At 41.9% G+C, this 18,537-nt stretch overlaps 2 protein-coding genes across 4 annotated transcripts; one reads left to right on the forward strand and one right to left on the reverse strand.

Annotated features, from left to right (window-relative positions):
- Positions 1 to 193: 193 nt before the first annotated feature.
- On the forward strand, positions 194 to 7,103 carry LOC138636278 (RNA-binding protein 39-like). Of its 3 annotated transcripts, XM_069724230.1 has the most exons (16): positions 409 to 444; positions 1,036 to 1,093; positions 1,415 to 1,466; positions 2,693 to 2,742; positions 2,853 to 3,044; positions 3,335 to 3,388; positions 3,593 to 3,710; positions 3,818 to 3,970; positions 4,203 to 4,340; positions 4,425 to 4,490; positions 4,575 to 4,779; positions 5,224 to 5,310; positions 5,420 to 5,516; positions 5,932 to 6,037; positions 6,190 to 6,268; positions 6,500 to 7,103. In XM_069724230.1, exons 7-16 carry the CDS (start codon positions 3,648 to 3,650, stop codon positions 6,598 to 6,600), a joined length of 1,095 nt encoding a protein of 364 aa, XP_069580331.1. In that variant the 5' UTR covers positions 409 to 444; positions 1,036 to 1,093; positions 1,415 to 1,466; positions 2,693 to 2,742; positions 2,853 to 3,044; positions 3,335 to 3,388; positions 3,593 to 3,647; the 3' UTR covers positions 6,601 to 7,103. The 3 variants fall into 3 exon arrangements, with proteins under 3 accessions (XP_069580323.1, XP_069580331.1, XP_069580339.1); XM_069724222.1 differs by lacking the exon at positions 1,415 to 1,466 and having other exon boundaries at positions 194 to 444; XM_069724238.1 differs by lacking the exons at positions 409 to 444; positions 1,036 to 1,093; positions 1,415 to 1,466 and adding an exon at positions 2,253 to 2,272.
- A 1,378-nt stretch (positions 7,104 to 8,481) lies between these two features.
- pabpc1l (poly(A) binding protein, cytoplasmic 1-like) lies at positions 8,482 to 17,527 on the reverse strand. Its single transcript, XM_069724210.1, has 15 exons — positions 17,335 to 17,527; positions 16,620 to 16,813; positions 16,335 to 16,450; positions 15,336 to 15,475; positions 15,112 to 15,206; positions 14,769 to 14,906; positions 12,961 to 13,056; positions 12,309 to 12,569; positions 11,846 to 11,933; positions 11,617 to 11,736; positions 11,390 to 11,526; positions 10,858 to 10,966; positions 10,618 to 10,748; positions 9,213 to 9,288; positions 8,482 to 8,710 (listed from the first exon to the last, which is right to left on the reverse strand). The coding sequence occupies exons 1-14, from the start codon at positions 17,525 to 17,527 to the stop codon at positions 9,226 to 9,228; spliced, it is 1,881 nt and encodes a 626-aa protein (XP_069580311.1). The 3' UTR covers positions 8,482 to 8,710; positions 9,213 to 9,225.
- Positions 17,528 to 18,537: the final 1,010 nt, after the last annotated feature.

The raw sequence follows: 18,537 nt of genomic DNA on the forward strand, positions 1-18,537 counted from the left end.
TGTAAATGGCCCCACGGCTTCATTTTTTTAATTTATTTTTTTATTTTTTTTACGTTTCTGATCTGCGGCAGGCGGCCGAATATAAAGGTTTCACGACAATCCGCAAAAGGGCGGTGAAGCGCTACTCGGTGCCGCTAGGTGTCAGTAACGCGCCGAGCGTCGGCGCTGGCGCGAAACCTCGCAGAGGCGGAAGAAGACGAAGAAGAAGGAGAAGGAAGCAGAACGAAGGCGAGCGTTGTGATACCAGGCCACGACCTGCCGCGGACGACTGCTAATAGTTGGAAGGAAAAAAAAAAAAAAATCCGCTTACATAACTTCGAAAATTAGGACTTCAACTCAGCCTCGTGTTATCTGCAAAGAGAGAGGCGTCGACGCGAATCTCTTCAGCAGCGCATTTGCCGTGATATTTTGACTTTGGCACATCGTTTCATCTTTTTTCAGACGGTAACGTCAATGTTTGCTAATTAAAAACTAGCGTGCTGCCCTCCCCCCCCTCCTCCTTCCCCTCCCCCTCCTCCTCTCCCCCCGGTCTGAACTTTAGCGTTTGAAAACGTCGACTTCGTGTCGAACCGCCTCGGAAGTAATTTTGGGGGATTTAAATCGATCCGTGTTCTTATATTTATACGTCTTTTTGTGTGTGCGTGTGCCTATTTTGCTCTTTTAATTTCCCGGTGCGGGGCCCTTCAAAACAAGCTAACGTTGAAACGGCGGAAATGTGGCTACTTAGCGTTTAGCTCCGTGTCGCGTTAAACGCGTGTTTAACGTTGCGCCCTTTGGTGGCCCGTAAATGTTCCTCTTTGGGCTCCTTTAAGCATGTTATTATCACACGATCGGCATAACGATTATCTTATTTACATCACGGATTTCGATGTGGTTGTATAATTTTTTTTTTTTTTTATGGATTACCTAAATAGTCGGAGGAAAACTTAGTTGATATATATATATATATATAATTTATTTTTTTAAGCTTTCACTAACGGCGTTGATTTATCGTGTGCTTTGTGAGATTAATTGTTGTTTATTTGTGTCTACCAGGGGCGATATGGCTGACGATTTTGACGTCGAGGCCATGCTGGAGGCTCCATACAGAAAGGTGGGTTGAAAGTTACAGAAATGAGGCCTGTTTACACTTGTTATGATTTTACTCCTTTTATCTAGTCCTTTTTTTATTTTTTTTATTTTTTTTTTTATATTTGCTACTGTGACAAAGTTTACTTGAATGTTGTGTGGTGTGATTTGAGTATTTAAAACGCAATACGGAATTATAAATAAATCCACATCTATCTCTCTTTATAGACTTCCCTAATGATATCTCACCTCTACTCCCATGAATTCATCTTTGATTCCACTGTGAACTGTGAAAAAAAGGAAGGTAGTTATTGCGCATATACTGATGTACTGTGGTTCACTTTAGGACTAAAAGAGATTCAACCCAGAACATCCAATCCCTATTCGGTTGCAACAAGGTGAATGCCAATGGTTGATAAGCCCATCTTTACCTGTCCAGCAAAGGAGGCAGTATTCAGATTTACAATCTGCATGTTGGTTTCAGTTGTCATTTAATAATCAGAGTTAAAACTTTTGTTCTGCAAGAGAAGTGTCCCGCATTGTGTGCTTTCAGTGAGAAAATTTGTTTTTTTTTTCTGTCACTTTTTAAGTAACTAATTCTCACTTCAGTATGAATCATTAGGTTAAATGTCGTGCTTATAATTTGAAGTAATTACATGACTTAGTGTACTTCATTTTGTTTGTAGCTGTTCTTACTATAAAAGCTGTCGTGCAACAAAATTCTTGAAAGTGTAGATCTTGTAATTAAGAATCTTCATTTTAGCTCTGCCTTGATATTTGCTACGAAATATAAGTGGATAGTTTTTTTGTTTTTTCCCCCCTCTTGCTCGTAAATATGAATACTGCCTCTTTGCCTTTAGTCAACTGTAATGTGAATCAGCATCTTGATTTTTGCATGCTACTCAACACCACAGATATTGATATATTACTAGAATGACTGTAAAATAGATATCTTTTATCTAGCTACATTGTTTTATAAAATGGTTTATTTTCAGTTGTAAATAATTCCTTAAGTCAAAAGGTTATAAGTATTACTTTTGCAAACTAAAGATTATGGTAGTGTAACACGTGGCTGAATTAATCTTTTTATTTATTTATTTTCTTGGGCGTCAATATTACTAAGAAGTGTGAATCCCTGTTTGCTTCAGGGCAAGATGTGTGACAGAGGTGGCATCGAGCTCTTACAGTCCAAGAACGAAAATGGGTGAAGATCACTGGACTGACACCAACCACACAGGATCTCTTTTAGTGGCCGTGGGCCATACGTGGTCACATGATTAGGCACAAATAGTGGCATTGGTACGACCTATTAGAAGGGGAATGATGGAGATGACCTGACTGTTGTCAAAGCTTCCTGAACTCAGCTAATATGTTGGACACTCTCCCTTAACTTTGCTTTGTTGCATTAAGTACTGAGCAGCCTTGTAAAGGAAAAGACAGGAATGGGATGGGAAGCTATTGGGGTGGTGGAAGGACACTATCCAGACATGACCGTAGGAAGTTTGTATTATTATTAATTATATATATTCTGCATTTTCTCTTGTCCCACCCCATCCCCTTTACCTTGACGACTTGCAATGTTTCATCTACGTCCTCATGATGTTCTTCTATCAACCCTGCTTAGGATGAGAACAAGTCCTCTCATGCAAACGGACACGACGACCAGAGCAAGAAGTAAGTTTCTTCGAGTGTCATGTCGCATCGTCCACCGGTACCATGTACAAAGACGAGCTTACTCACTTTGTGACTTTGCACAACGATAGCAGTGTCATAACATGTTTTAGGAAAAGGAGGAGCCGAAGTAAGAGTCGGAGCCCGGGCTCCAGGAAGAGGAGAAGCAGAAGCAAAGACAAGAAGAAGGGTAAGAAGAGGAGCAAGAGCCGAGAGAGAAAACGAAGCCGCAGCAGAGAGCGCCATCGCAGCCGCTCCCGGAGCAAGGATCGATCCGGGCGGTACAGAGCGCGCAGGAGCCCCGTGTAAGAGACCTTTAAATGGAACGGCATGCATCCACTCAGTCCGAGCTTCTTTAAGTACACGGCCCGAATATAAGATGTGGCCCATAGTTTTCAATTATATATGGATTTCTAATGTCACAGTTAAAGGTGATGTACTGACTTCCATTGCATTGAACGCTGTTCACTATTATTTATCCTCCCTGATCATAATTGCCAAAAAATTATTATTATTATTATTTTTTTTTTTGGGGGGGGGGGTGTAATCAAATAGAAAACCTAATTTCTTTCTTAATTTTTTTTTTGTATTTCAGCAAGAAACGTTCCAAAAGTCGGAGCCCCTTCAAGAAAGAGAAGAGTCCCATCAGGTGAGATCAACAGATAAATTACTGCGTTTATTACTTTATAAAAACTAGAACTCCTCCCTTGAGGATTTCGTTGTGCTCTATGACTACTACTTGCTGTTTATTTATTAGAAATGGGTTGGGGGTTGTTGTTGTTTTGTATCGTTTCCACGAGCAGTCTTGCTTATTTAATTTTTTTTAATGGAATTTTTCTTTTTCTTTTTTAAGGCAACCAATTGACAATCTAACACCAGAGGAGAGAGATGCACGCACAGTTTTCTGCATGCAGCTTGCTGCCAGAATCAGAGCTCGAGACCTGGAAGATTTCTTCTCCGCCGTTGGAAAAGTCAGCTCACTTTTCTCGCTTTCAATCCAGCTGATGCTTCATGTAGAAACCATCTCTGATGTTGTGACCGTCTCTCTCTCTCTCTCTCCCTCTCTCTCTCTCCGTAGGTCAGAGACGTGAGAATGATCTCGGACAGAAACTCCAGAAGATCAAAGGGCATTGCGTACATAGAGTTTGTGGAGGCTTCTTCGGTCCCTCTGGCGATTGGACTGACTGGTCAGAGGCTTTTAGGAGTGCCCATCATCGTCCAGGCCTCTCAGGTCAGTGGCCCGACTCTGTGGGAGCTTCAAATATCGTGCGACTGGATTGTCGCCGCCTGATATGACTGAACATATTAATAGACAGCAGCCTCGCTCCAGCTGTAGAGGGCTGCGCACCGAACGCTTGGACTTGTTGGAGCATTGATTGTGCAATGAAACGTTTGTGAATACAGGTGAAAGAGTATAAAATGTCCAATTCACTAATGATGCATTTATATTGAACTTTCTGCAGGCAGAGAAAAATCGTGCCGCGGCTGCTGCTAATAATCTACAGAAGGGCAGTTCAGGTCCGATGCGGCTGTATGTGGGCTCGCTGCACTTCAACATCACTGAGGAAATGCTTCGAGGGATCTTTGAGCCCTTCGGAAAGGTCGGGAACAAGTTAATTACATTTTTAACTAGATGGGTTTTTTTTTTTATTACCATCACGTGAACTGGTGTTTTGTTTCCACAGATTGAAGGAATCCAGCTGATGATGGACAGCGAGACTGGACGATCCAAAGGATACGGCTTCATCTCGGTAACTTGAGGCTCGTGCGTTGCCTTCGGTTTACCCGTGTGTAGGTCGCAGGGTTGCTCCTCAAACGTCTTTTACTTTTTGCAGTTTGCAGACGCAGAATGTGCAAAAAAGGCTTTGGAGCAGCTGAACGGCTTCGAGCTGGCCGGACGCCCGATGAAGGTGGGACATGTTACAGAGCGCTCAGACTCGTCGACGGCCAGCTCGTTCCTGGATAACGATGAGCTAGAGAGGACCGGTATCGACCTGGGCACCACAGGACGTCTGCAGCTCATGGCTCGACTAGCAGAAGGTTTGTTAGAACATTTCGGCATCAACAGTCACACAGAAATTCCCAGAAACAGAAAAACTGCGGTCCTCCTGGCTCGGAGGAATTATTCCGGACATCTTTCCAAGTATTCTTTGTTGACTTGACACTTTAAGACATCAGCTGCAAATACCACGCTCCCAAACTCTACCACCGTAGTAGAAGGCTATTACTGAGACTAACGGCTTTCTTGGGGAATTTTTTTTTTTTTTTTTTTTTTGCCCTCCAATTGCTGACTGCTGATAGAGCAGGAAAATGATTCCTTTTAAAAAAAAAAAAAAAAAATCTTAATGTAGCCTACTTGCCAAAATGTTGCACTGGTCAATTTAATGGCACAACCTAGTGACAGTATCCTGAAACAGCTGTTTTATTTAGTGTCTGATATTAACCCTGTGCTATATAACTACTAATGCCTCTGTCCCTCCACAGGAACTGGTCTGAAGATCCCCCCTGCTGCTCAGCAGGCTCTCCAGATGACTGGGTCCATACCCTTCGGGAACATTTCTGCTCCACCAGGTGAGAGTCCAGGTGATGGGGAAACCATTTGGGTGTTTTATTTTTTATTTTTTTTGACAGTTTTGTAACAAATTGTGATTTTTGTTTTGTTTTTGTTTGTTTGTTTCAGCTGTTTCAACTCCAGCTCCAAGTCAAGCTTTGAACCTCCCATCCCAGCCTCTGGCCACGCACTGCCTTCAGCTCTCCAACCTGTTCAACCCACAAGCGTAAGGACATTATCGTCATTTGTTCACTTTTTTTCCTCAGATCGCCTTCTACCACTGTGGGTTGGTTGAATTGCAGCTGAAAATGTTTATTTAAAAAAAAGGTTAAATTACATGAGTTTTACTGACTAATTGCTATTTGCTCTCTCTTAAAATATGAATTAAGCAAAAGTTTTTTGTTTTTTTTAATAGAGATGTAATTGTATTTCAACATTCTCCCAAGTGTCTTATCCAAAGAGCCAGAGGTTGTTCGTTTGGACTCTTACGTTTTTAAACCTGCTGCTAAATGTGGGAATCTTTTTCGAGTGAAAGTTTCAAAGAAATCGTTTATTAAAACTCGCACGTCCGTAGGTTTTTATTTCCTTCTGTTCGTGCCCGGCTGTAAAGGAGCTCTTTCTTCATTTGTAATGTCTTTCAGAGAAAACGATCCCAGCTGGGCTACAGAAATCCAAGATGACGTGATCGAGGAGTGCAACAAACACGGAGGAATCGTTCACATTTATGTTGATAAGAACTCCGCTCAAGTAAGTGGAAGCATTCGGTCATCTGCATTCAGCTTGTTTACCGAAAAACCCCAAAACGAACTGTGAGGTCTGAACTTGGCGACACTTCTCAAGTTCAAATTTTAAACGGAAAAGGTTTTTTTTAACTCTTCTGTCCTCCGTTGCTGTCGCAGGGTAACGTGTACGTGAAATGCCCCTCAATACCAGCAGCAATGGCAACTGTAAATGCACTTCATGGACGCTGGTTTGCAGGTATGTAGAGAAGTTATAATCAACTGATCCACTGAAAATTGTCCGCTATTTTAAAAAGTTTTTTTTAATTTTTTTTTAATTACAATTTACTAGAAATTTGTGAGTTCTGAAGCAAATGTTAGTTGTTGTTGTTTTTTTTGCTGTATTTGGTATTGTTGTAGTCTCTTGCTCAGACAACAACTTCTTGTCCAGGTTTTAACATTTCATTTTTTTTTCTTCTTTCCCTCGCAGGCAAAATGATAACAGCCGCCTACGTTCCTTTACCAACCTACCACAACCTTTTCCCTGATTCAGTAACAGCAAAGCAGCTTCTAATGCCGGCACGTCGATAGTCTGAGACGCGTATCTCAGTCAGTGTAAATACATCTGTTTGCATTCATGGAAAATGTCATTGAAACAGGCGCATTGAAATTAGTTGGCTGTGTGTAATAAAAGTGGCCTCCAGTTCATTCACCAAGAATAGTTTTGTTTTGTTTCCTTTGCTTTTCAAACTTTTTGTGGGTTTGTGTTGTAAACTACCACTGAGAAGTAATCTGCAGGTATCTATTGGTCTGTTTGTTTTTAAAATATTACTGTCTTCTCTGCTTGTTCAAATCAACAGTTTTAAAATTGAAATGAATCGCAAAGAGTTACAGAATTGTGTTGGCCTTAAATGCCCAAAGTAAGTCCATGTCAACAATAATCCTTTGTAACTTTCTACAGCCATAATTTCATTTTTTGTATGAAGGCTCCCAATAAACCTTTGCAAATTTGACAATTCATTTGGTTTTTGTTCCCATTTTGGAGAATTTGATCCCAGGTCTAAAATGCTACTGTGATTAAAGTTTTAATTACAGCATTGAACCCCATGTTTCTTTATTACTCGTCTTTCTTTCTTTTTTTACAAGATCTACACAAAAATCACATTTATCGCAGCAGTTGCAGGCTCTGCTGGTTGGTCACATTTTGAGGCATGTAAGTGTAACTAGTGTCTGGTGACTCCAAAGCCCAGTTATGACCATAAATTCACATGAAACGGTTGAACTAGATCACAGCTGCTCTACTTGTTAGGTTACTGGTGAGCAGTTGTGGAATGTAAGGCACGATATCTGCTGCTTTTTTTCTTTTCTTTCTGATTATTAGGGACACGATTCCCTAAACGACAGAACTGCTTCTGAATAAGACGTGGAAATCTCCTTCCTCATACTCCGGGTATACGTTTTTATGCTGTTCGAGCACCAATTTATCAACCTGTGTTTTTCTTTTGCCGTTTGAGCGCCACCGAAAGCGGAACCGCAACTGTCCTCGTCCATGTTTAAAGATGCTGCAAATTACATCCTCCTACAAAAAAAAAAAAAAAAAGGATAGCAGTAAAAACGTTAGTGTGACATCTCCGTGGCAACAACTCTTTGTACTGACGAGTTGCTTTACTGCAGACTGGTGAATTGGGAGTTGCTGCAAGTTTCGGTTCCTCTCATCAGGAGTCTTTCGGCCTTAAGTCGACCTAAAACCTCCTCCTAAAAATGAACCACAAAACATTTAGTTTGGATTTAGCCCGAGCTCCTTTTGTTACCTGATGTCTCACCATTTTTCTGCCTTCAAACTAATGGACATTTCATCTACAGAGACAAAATTCATGTCCTAGGATTTGATAAATAATGTTGAGGACACTGTTCAAAGGGAGACGTGAATGAAGTAATCAATTTAACAAATCAAACTCTTCAATGCGCTGTTTTGCTGCCTCAGCCTCCCCTTGGTCTGGTGTTACCAGCAGCTCAGTGGCACCGTTTACAATATAATTGACTTTACGGAGTAAGTTCGCCAACTTAAATGACCCCTGCATGTGACCATCGCTGATGGCGGGAAGCAGCGGTGTTCGTCACGTTACATTTGTTAAAACCTTGAAACAAAGCATAAATCTAAACTTTGCGTTGATTACTGACGGGAGGATTTTGAGTGTGAAGGACTCCCTGAACAAACAGCCTGTACAGCCACAGGTCTCACCTGCCACTAAAAGTGCCAGAGGCTGTTTTCTGCCCTCATATACCATGGTGCACCAACGCCAGTAAACTTTCAAAGATTAGATTTATGCCGATTTGATCAAGTTTTACAACAGTAAGTACCGAGCTAAAGAGCAAGTTGCTTTCACAAATATTTCAGGTTGACCACCTCGCCGCCACTACAAAGCAGCAGCAGTCCGGAAAGGCGTTTGACAGTTTTTAACCCTTCGGCATTTATCTTTTGTGTTCAACAAACGACACAAGACGGTTTTAATGCATAATACTGTAAACTTTATCTTCTAACAAAAGGTACTGCAACAACAGAATATCTTCTTCATAAATCTTTTCACTGTCAAGTTTAATCCACAAAACTTTTTCCCGGTTTCTTTTTTTTTTTTTTTTCACAAAATTTTACTGTTTTTCTGCCATTTTTTTTTTCCCTCCTCCAGAAAGTCGTTGACATCTGGAAAAAAACGACATGGTTAGGTCTTTTGTGGTAACGTTTCTCGCGTGACAGTGTTTGAAACACGGCTGTGCAGGAATCGTTCTGGATTAACCAAAAAAAAAAAAGCTTCCCACTCTGGAGGGTTAGACTTCAGAGTGAACAACGGGATCTCGTCCATCTGACCAAATAAAAAAAATAAAAAATAAAAAAACTTGATGCAGATATTTTCAAAAGTCATTTGGGATGAGGGGGGCTTTTCACTGGTGTGTGTGTGTGCGTGTTCACGTTTCCGCAAGAGGACATTAACGACCAAACCTCCGCATGCTGTTATATTTGGAGAGCAGCAAAAGAAGTGAACGTTGCACGATCAAATCGACGACCGCATGAGGAAAAGGAGCTCGCAACTCAAAGTCAGCGACTGTAAACCTTAAATACGGCGTGTCGTAAACTAAGCGGTGCTGCGCGCATTCGTCCGCTCGATGAGATGTGTGTGAGCAGAGGAAGAGAGGATGATGCTGACCTGAAAGGGCTCTTCACTTCTTCGGAGAACAATCCTTCACCTGGTGAGCCTGCAGGACAGCGATGGCCTCGTCCACCTGACCACGGGAGACCAAACGGACGATGGAATAATTCTGTCACACTGGTCTCATTATCGATAAACATGAGGCTACATCAGGAGACCTTAAACTTACAACAAAGTGTGGTGGAGGGGAGGGGGAGGGGGGTTAGGGGGAATTCCCAAAAAGGTACCAAAATTAATTTACTCACAAGACTCGCCACATAACAAGTTAAATCTTCTTTTTCGATCCATAAAAAAAAACATTTTAAGTACAAAAACGACACACTGCGGTTTTATCCGGGGTCATGGAAGGTGGGACATTGTTTGTTTTTTTTCTCCATTCTTGGCGAGAGGAAGGGAACAGACGTTCTGCACAAACAGTTCTTCTTCTTTTTTTGACAGATCACGTCTCAACCTCATTAAATCAACTATATTATCAATCATTAGTTGTTGTTACAACTAGATCAAAAATGATAAACCTTCAGAGTATGTGAAGCTCGTGTTCAATTTCTATTAAAACCATCACTTTTTCCAGGACAGCAAACGGCCTCTATTCACCAATGAAAGCGGCTAAATATTTGCTAAAAAGAATTCTTTCCATTTTGCTCAAACCAAAGTATCCAAGGATAAAGAGAATATTTGATCAACTTTAAAAAAAAAAAAAAGCCACATAGTTCTTGTTATTGTGAGCGTTGGAACGACATGCTTTACAACAAAATCTCCCTTTTGTCTGTGATCAAAAGTTCCGACTCAGCTGAACACACGCTCATCTTCATTGTCCACTGTAGGTCTCTGGACATGAAACAGGACCAACTACTCCACAAAAAAACTCCGAACAAAACAGCCGAGTGAAATAGAAACTGGGGCACAGCGTGGCGCACAATTGGCTACTAACAAATTATCAACACTGGGTCTACCTCAAATATATAAATATAACTATCAGCATGGGTTGATTAATGTTGAAAAGCTAAATGATCTAATTATAACGTCCTCAGGAAATGGCCTTATAAGAAGAAAAAAAAAAAAAACACAAACAAACACACACACAAAGCCAGCTGAAGCAGATGTTTGAGGGCTGGTGAGGTCAGCGATTAACAAGTTAAATTACATGTCTGACAACAGCAGCTTATTTTCAGAATTACAACAGATCCTTAATAACGCCGACCTGCTTTGTTCTTTACGTTGGGTTGAGACATTGACTGTAAATGAAGAAGGACGGCACGGTAGCTCCCCCAGAGGTGAAGCCAACACCATCTTGTAAATGGGCGCTGTCAGCTTTCACCGTGCGACGTGTCGTCCTTCTTTATATACAAGTCTGCGGTTTGGAAAATTAAACGGCTCGTAGAAAGGAGAACCCGAATTGTACCTTGGACTGCAGCGACTCGGGCGACTCCAGCATGTGCAGCAGCTCCGAGTTGTCGATCTCCAGCAGCATCCCGGTGATTTTTCCAGCCAGGTTTGGGTGGAGGGAATGAATCAGTGGATACAGTCGCTCCCCTGCGCGTCGCAGCAGAGCAGCAACGGATGCACACCAAATATAAACAAGCTGCTTCAACGCGTGGAAACGGGGAAAAAAAAAAACGGGCATAATTGAGCAATACCTCACCCAGGAGCTGTTTCTGATCGATGAGCGGAGCGGCAGCCAGCATCGAGGCGGTCAGCGGCTCTGGGCCTTGAATGAGCACGGGTGGCTCCATCACGGGTGGAGGAACAACCTGAGGACGTCGCGCAATGACGCCAAACACAGTGCAAGCGACACGCACACAACGGAATAAAAACATGGTTTACGCTCGTTTCATTTCGGACATTTCATGGATTATTCGCCTTTTTAATCGGGGCCTCACATTTCCAGTTTCTGCCACTAGGAGGACAAGATTTCTGTCAATTGAAATCTAATATTCAGCTACAAGGCCAAATCTGTCTCCTAAAATTCACACTGTCCACATTGAACTGAAGCCTTTTTTTTTTTTTTTAAATTTAAAAAATGAGAAACCAACTCTCCACATGACTCACAACGCTGTTGTTTCAGAGAAAGAAACTAAAAGAAAATCAACTGTCGGGGCAGTTCTTTTTACGCGGGAACCCCCCCCCCCCTCCTCCCCCTCCCCCCCCGTGCCGGGTGTGTATTAGTAAAGCACCTGTTGTCTTATCATGGGTGCAGGTGCGGTAACGACGTGCTGCGGGTTCCTCACTGCGGATGAATACTTGTAGTGGTTGCCTCGGAGCGCACCGGGCACGTCCGTGCGCCCCCCTACGGTCTGGGTCCCGATGTTGTCTAAAGAGAGACGCACACGTCAAGACACCGCCGCCAGCCGCATCTCAGGAGGGACGGAGCTCGTCCCGTCGCCGCAGCTCGGGTACGCACTTGTCTTCTGCGTGGAGGTGACGACGCGCGGAGCCTGAGTGGAGGCCTGTCTCACCGTGGTGATGGGGATCGATCCGCGTCGGGGAGCGGGACCGCCGATGTAGTGGGCTGGATAGGGCCCTAGAGACATGGGAGACGACGGCGGCGGCGACGACGCGCTCGGAACACGTACAAGACCGCACACTGTGTATATATTTGTCTGTAAATACACCGCACGTCCTCCACTCACCCTGTGGTCTCGGCGGTTGTCCTGTCCAACGGGGGACCGGTCTCATGTTGCCGACAGCACTGTGGTTGTAGAAGGAGCGGGCAGGAGGCTGCAAGACAAAAACTTCACGGCGTCATGTCGCACATTCGGTCTGTGTCCTCGAACAGAAAGCACGCGGATGCAAATTTTCTCAGCGCAAACTTGATTCGTTGGGTTTTGACATTTTGATGGCACATTTGGTTGGTTTGGTTAAATCAAGTTCTACTTGGTAGTTAAGAGAAATTCAGATCTTGCATTTAGCGTTGCGCTATAATAGTTATTTTGCAGTGTACAAAAATAAGTCTTATATGTAGCAGAGCAAAATATCACGCTGGTCAGCACAATCTCGACTTCATTGAAGATAAAAAAAAAAAAAAAAAAATGCTGAAAAGCACTGAAGAAACATTGAACTCTCTCTCCGTGGTCATCGGTCGAGCGTCCGCACCTGCGGTACGGTCATGTAGTATCCAGACTGGTTGTACGAGTCGATGATCGGGCTGGTCATGGTCCTCAGGGAAGCGAGTCTCTGCATGTACTTGTTGGTGAGAATGGCTTTACGCTCCTCCCTCCGCTGAGCCAGGGCCACGTACAGCGGCTTGGTCGCAACAATTCTCCCGTTCATTTCAGTTACAGCTTTTGTCGCCTCCTCGGGGGAAGAGAAACAGACAAAGCCAAAGCCTTTGCTTTGGGAGCCATCCGTCATCACCTACAGGGGGGAAAAAAGAAGTTTGGAAACGCTGGAGGTACTTTGCACCCAAGCATCTAACGAGAGTTCAAACGTCCGAGACGCACCGGTGACATTTTTCCAATGGTTGACATATTTTTGAAGCGGTCCCAACAAACCTCCCATTTTCCGTTCCCGCCGTGATTATTTGGCAGAATATGTCAACAAATAACAATTTGACAAGTTCGTACAACGCAATAATAATTCCCTCCATTTAAATCTTCAGGCTTTTATGGTGTCGTACCTTTAACTGACGAGTTGAAAAACTACATAGATTGATGAACGCATGCACTCAAAACACACCAACGGAAACGCACTCCATAAATGCAAGTCTTTCATTGCTGAAAGCCTCGTCGCGGTCTCGTTACATTACCTTGGCACTGGTGATGGTGCCATAGGGGGCGAACTCCTTCCGCAGTCTCTCGTCATCTATGGTATCGTCCAAGTTCTTCACGTACAGATTCACCCCCTGGGATCAGTGAGAGTGAAACATTTCATCTGACAATCTTCAAAGCAAAAACACTGGAAACGAAAGGAAAAAAAAAAAAAAAAAAAGGTTGAACATTTAAAGGAGCAGTGTGTCACGTTAAATGGTATCTAGCCGAGAGGTTTCGGCTTGCAAATGCCCGAACATCCCTCTGCGAAAGCTGTAAAAAAAAAAAAGTTCCTTGCCGGAGTCACTGTTTGGTTTGTCCATTCTGGGCTACCGTAGAAACACGGCAGCGCAACATGGCGCACTCATTGGAAGAAGACCCGCTCCCTATGTAGGTATGAAGGGCTTATTCTAAGGCAACAAAAACACAGCAATTCTTAGTTTAAAGTGATTATATAGTAATGAAAACATAACCATGATTACATTCAATTTCTGCCAATAGGCGTGACTAAATCCTACACACTGAACCTTTAAAATGTACAGCAGCTTGTGTAGCATCGAATACAATCAACTGTGAGTGGAGTTAACTGCCAACTGTAAGAAAACTGCAGAAGGTAGTCAAAAACAGAGATACTACTGTTTTACAGCCACAATTTAAGTAAAATGGTTTGAGTTACTAATTCACAATTATTCTGTCAAAGGTGAATAAACAAAAATCACACATTATCCAGCGACCAATTAAAGTAGGATGTTTCAGAGTAAAAATCGAGGCACGCAACTGTTTTACTTTGAACGTGAAGACAATCTGGATTTGAAATCAGAAGAAACTGGTATTACCATTATGTCTCCACCAACCAGTCAAGTCACAGTTTACATGGGACAGACGTGAATTCAGTGACTGTCGACCAACAAAATCTTTTCCCTTCATCCTAGTCTCAGGGAATTTTTGTGCCAAATCTGAATTGAATATTTAAAGAAATTTCAAGGTGTACTTGAGATATTGCATTCACAAGCCGGATTCGTGAAGTGTACGGCTGGTTGGACGGGGGAACCCAAAAATCGGATTCCTCCAACCACTGCTGTCAGGGATAAGGACTGTATACAGTCCCAATAAGTTTGGAAATTGGCTCTTGTGGTCGTTCTGCATTAAAGATTGCAGTGATTTGAATTTTCCAAGTTGTCCTGTCTGTTAAAAATACTGGCGCTGCAAGGCAATCAGCTGAAAACAGTAAAATCGACCCGATTTTAAATTATGAAAAAAAAAAATGGTGTGACATTTTGGGAAATATTTCTTGATTTGAGTTGTATTTAAGGGTTGATACAACTTTCATAATTGTCTTCTACCAGAAAGACACCGTCTCATTTGACTTTGCAAGACACAAATGGCCAAAGTTCTCAAAATGCCACAGGATTCCTATAAAACAATTGGATATTTATATATAAAAAAAATATATATAAACGTTTTCCTTTTACAAAGTTAATTGTCTGTTGGCCTCACAAAGAATGTGTTACTGCACCAAAAATATCTTCTGTTCTGTCTAAGCCTGTATTTGACTGCTCGGCTTCTCCATTATTATTTAATTTTACAGTGTGACAATTAAGACACCGCTGTAAAAGACCACGTCCGCCCAGCTCAACCGACCTCGGAAAAACAAAAGACATCTCTGAACAATTCAGGTGAGGCCTCCATTGCAAACACTAGTGAACCTTTCATTTCTTTCCAAACATTCAACTCTAAAAAGGGGTAAGCAGTGAAAGTCATTAAGAAGTCTTCATATTACAGTTCCCCTGTGCGAACAACGCAGCACCTGATAGCGCTGGATACGGTCCTGTTTGATCTGGTCAAACTTGCGCTTGAGCTCTCCCTGGCGCTCCAGACGTTTCTGAGCGCGGCCTACAAAGAGGATTTTCCCACTGATCTCCTTCCCATTCATTTCATCAACTGCCTGAGGGAACAAGAGCGAGGGGGCATCAACGTGTTATCTTTGCAGGAGAAAGTCATGATACTACAACAATTTTGAGTTGAATTTTTTTTTTTTTTTTTTTTTTTTAAACAAGACTTACTGCATTACGTCACGTCACTCATAACAACAGAAAACTAACATTATTATAAAATAATAAATTATTATTGGCAAACTTGGCGCCCCCTACCTTCTGAGCATCTTCGTGGTGAGAGAAGTTCACAAAGCCGAATCCTCGTGAATGACCCCTCTCGTCCTTCATCACCCGCACACTGAGGGTCCTCCCTGAGAATACAAACCAGACCATGATATGCTGAGTGATAACAACATGAACAGAGTCGTGTCGTTAAAGAACAGCTACTTAACCCAGCAGGAGCAACAACAAAAAAAGACATCAAAGTGATGTTTTCTTGCCAAATGCGGAGAAGACTTCCTTTAGCTTCTCATCAGTGTAGTCTTCACCAAAGTTTTTGATGTAGACGTTGGTAAACTTCAGGGCTTTGGTGCCAAACTCCACCTCTCTTTCCTTGCGCGACTTAAAGTGGCCGACAAAACTGCAGACAGAATCCCACAAATGAACCGACAGAGCAACAATTCAAGGCAGAGTATCCCCCCCACGATAATTATCAATTATGATCGATTGTACATAATCGTGACAAACTATAACCTGCACTGCTTTTTCTTTTCTTTTCTTTTTTACAATATTGTAACGATTAAGGTCCAAAATTGTGTAAAAATGCATCATTTTTAGTCAAACAACATCAAATTGTCTTTGGGGAAAACAAAATAAGACAATCGATGAGGACACATTAAACACAAGGCTAACAAACAACTTTTAGACATGACATTCATTTTTTTGTTTTGTTTTTAAATCCTTTTCAAACATATGTAGTAAAGGACATGTATCTTTTTTTCTGCTTCCACTGTGAACATAAGGTAGGGAAAAACCCACACTAGCCTTCACAGGGTCTTACTTTGTGCAACCCTGTTGCCTGTTCTGCCCTAAAATTACAATATACACACAAAGACAACAAACCTGGACACAGATCCTACCGACTCACTGACCTAAGTATGGAGAACTGACATTTTTCCCACAGGAAACAGGCCTTTGAGTTGGCAATGCCACATCCCTGCTGTTTGCCCGTCTTTCGACTGAGCAAAAAACACAAGGGAAAGTCATCTGCAAAAAGTCTGTGATATCTTCAACAGAGTCATCGGCATTCATTAACAGTTCATGTACTTATATACTTATAAATTGATGTGTGTATACATACATACATGCATATACACGCATACACACACACACACACAAAGTGTATTCTGCTCTACTCTTTGCCTCAACTTGTTTTTTTAAGGCTGCATTTTTGCCATCGTTTAAAAACTAGTCTAGTTATATCAAGGTAGTTCACTCACACTTTCCTGTCATTCAGCAGCATCCCATTCATGGTTTCGATGGCCCGGTTAGCAGCTTCCTGAGTCTCAAAGTGAACAAAGCCGTAGCCCTTGGATCCTTTCTCATCACAAACAACCTACAGGGACAAAGGCTTTAAATCATGCAAATCATAGAGCTTTTTCTGTATTACTCACCATCAGATTAACACCCAGAGAAACATTAACTTCATACGCAGTGAACAAACAAACAGCTGTTTAACACCAGAGAGCAACTTCAAATGTGCAATAGTGAAAAATACCACTTGCCTTGCAGGACAAAATATTGCCGAAGGCTGAGAAGGTATCATACAGTGCCTTGTTGTCGATAGACTCATCCATGTTCTTGATGAAGATGTTACCCACACCAGACTTCCTGAGTCCAGGGTCACGTTGAGACCACATTATCCGAATTGGCCGGCCCTTGATAACATCATAGTTCATTGTATCCAGGGCGCACTCCGCTAAAATAAAAAATTTGGAATTTGAAACCCATCTGAAGGCTCAGAAAAAACTTTTAATTGAAATAATATATTTACTATGTTGTCATTATAGTTGTCAAAAATCACCACAGCTCCATGAGGGATTGAACTTGTGCTTTAAATGAAGTAAAGAATTTACACTACAATAAATACGAGGTGCGACCATAAAGGTCAGAGACTGCTACACCGTGATGTATACAGAGCAGGGAGAAGCTTTTTCTTTCATGGCTCATGTCACTAAAATCAGCATCACCAGGAGGAGAGCCGTTGTAGATCCACAGTGGCTATTTTAGAGAAATACAATATATTCTTAAGCATCTGCCAGGCGGCAAAATCATGGCCACACACACACACACACACACACACACAAACACTAGCAGCAACTCAGATACAACTTTAGTGTGCTGGTTTACAGTATACTACCAAAGTTAAGAAACCCTCTCCACTGACGCAAATGTATTTAGGTTTAGCTGAAGCGGCTTTAGGCAGAGCGGGTACTGTACCATCAGCTGGCTGCTGGAAGTTTATGTAGGCGTATCCCAGCGACCTGCGGGTGATGATATCACGGCACACACGGATTGACATGATGGGTCCAGCAGGAGAAAACTTCTGGTAAAGCATGGCCTCCGTGACGTCAGGGTGCAGGTCCCCAACGTACAGAGAAGATAGAGGATAGGTTGGTCCACTGTTGTTCATCCTGGGTAACAGCTGGTTCAAGAAATATACAGTCATGAGTATCGCATTGTGTTTTCGCATGATTTGGCGTTGTTGTTGTTTGGCTCCGTGGTCATTTCTGTGGTCACGGTGAAATTACAAACATATTTCGATAACGGTTCTCATCGTTATCTTACCTCTTTTTTTTTTTCTCCATTAAATAACCATCACATTTGAGAGGTTTTGGTGTTGGAAGTAAAACAAAGAACGCGAGTGCTTTTGGTGAGAGACGGCGTAGGCGTGAACAAATACACATCAGTGAGGGTAGACAAAATATTACAGACCTCGCTCATAATGCAACACAACTTAACGGCACTGCAAACTACTGCTGCATTAAACTGTGCATTTCTCTTGGCACAAAGTTTCTAAAATTAAGTAAATTCATTGAAGTAATGAAAGTTGAACTACAGTACAGTATCTTTAGACTCTGTGTATTAATCTGATGCATGTACAACAGATGCAATCATGACGCTATATATATATGTATATATATAAATATATGCGTGTGTCTATTAGGTTCTGCTTTTTGCATGAAGCAATAACATTCAACAGCATCACAAAATACATCCTCCATAATGCTTTCATCAATACCTCTAAAACTTAACATAATCTTCATGGAGGGAGGCTTTAAAGCAGGGGTTGCACAACTGTTAATTTTACCCAAGTGTACCAAACAAACTTGACAGCTGATTGTCTGAATAGGTAAGGAAGATCGTAATATAAAAACATTACAGGTGTCTGAAAATCAAGCAGATATAAAATCAATCTGAAACTTGACATCAAGAGAGGAAAGGAGGAGCTAAAAGCTGGATTGGGGGGCGGAGGGGAGGGAGGGTGTCACAAAAGTTGCAAAACGTTTTGTTTTTTTTATCACCTAACTAATTATATCACAGGTTTGATAATCACTTAAAGCTAACACAATATTTTGGTTCAAACTGGAGTTTAAAAAAAAAAAAAAAAAAAAAAAAAATGACTTGATGCTACGAATACCA

The sequence above is a fragment of the Brachyistius frenatus genome, unplaced genomic scaffold (assembly GCF_029030835.1).
Source record: "Brachyistius frenatus isolate BFR_SWC_R1_liver_20210118 unplaced genomic scaffold, ASM2903083v1 Contig_6, whole genome shotgun sequence".
Taxonomy (NCBI): Eukaryota; Metazoa; Chordata; class Actinopteri; family Embiotocidae; genus Brachyistius; species Brachyistius frenatus.

What these genes read in the sequence shown, in the direction of transcription:
- LOC138636278 (XM_069724222.1), top strand. Translation starts at nt 1,043, where the DNA reads ATGGCTGACGATTTTGACGTCGAGGCCATGCTGGAGGCTCCATACAGA. An exon ending in AGAGCGCGCAGGAGCCCCGT is followed by an intron (nt 3,045 to 3,334) that starts GTAAGAGACCTT and finishes TTTGTATTTCAG; the next exon opens with CAAGAAACGTTCCAAAAGTC. An exon ending in TCTTCTCCGCCGTTGGAAAA is followed by an intron (nt 3,711 to 3,817) that starts GTCAGCTCACTT and finishes CTCTCTCCGTAG; the next exon opens with GTCAGAGACGTGAGAATGAT.
- pabpc1l (XM_069724210.1), bottom strand. Translation starts at nt 17,527, where the DNA reads ATGAACAACAGTGGACCAACCTATCCTCTATCTTCTCTGTACGTTGGG. An exon ending in CTTCCAGCAGCCAGCTGATG is followed by an intron (nt 16,814 to 17,334) that starts GTACAGTACCCG and finishes TTTTTATTTTAG; the next exon opens with CGGAGTGCGCCCTGGATACA. An exon ending in GCACCATCACCAGTGCCAAG is followed by an intron (nt 12,570 to 12,960) that starts GTAATGTAACGA and finishes TCCCCCCTGTAG; the next exon opens with GTGATGACGGATGGCTCCCA.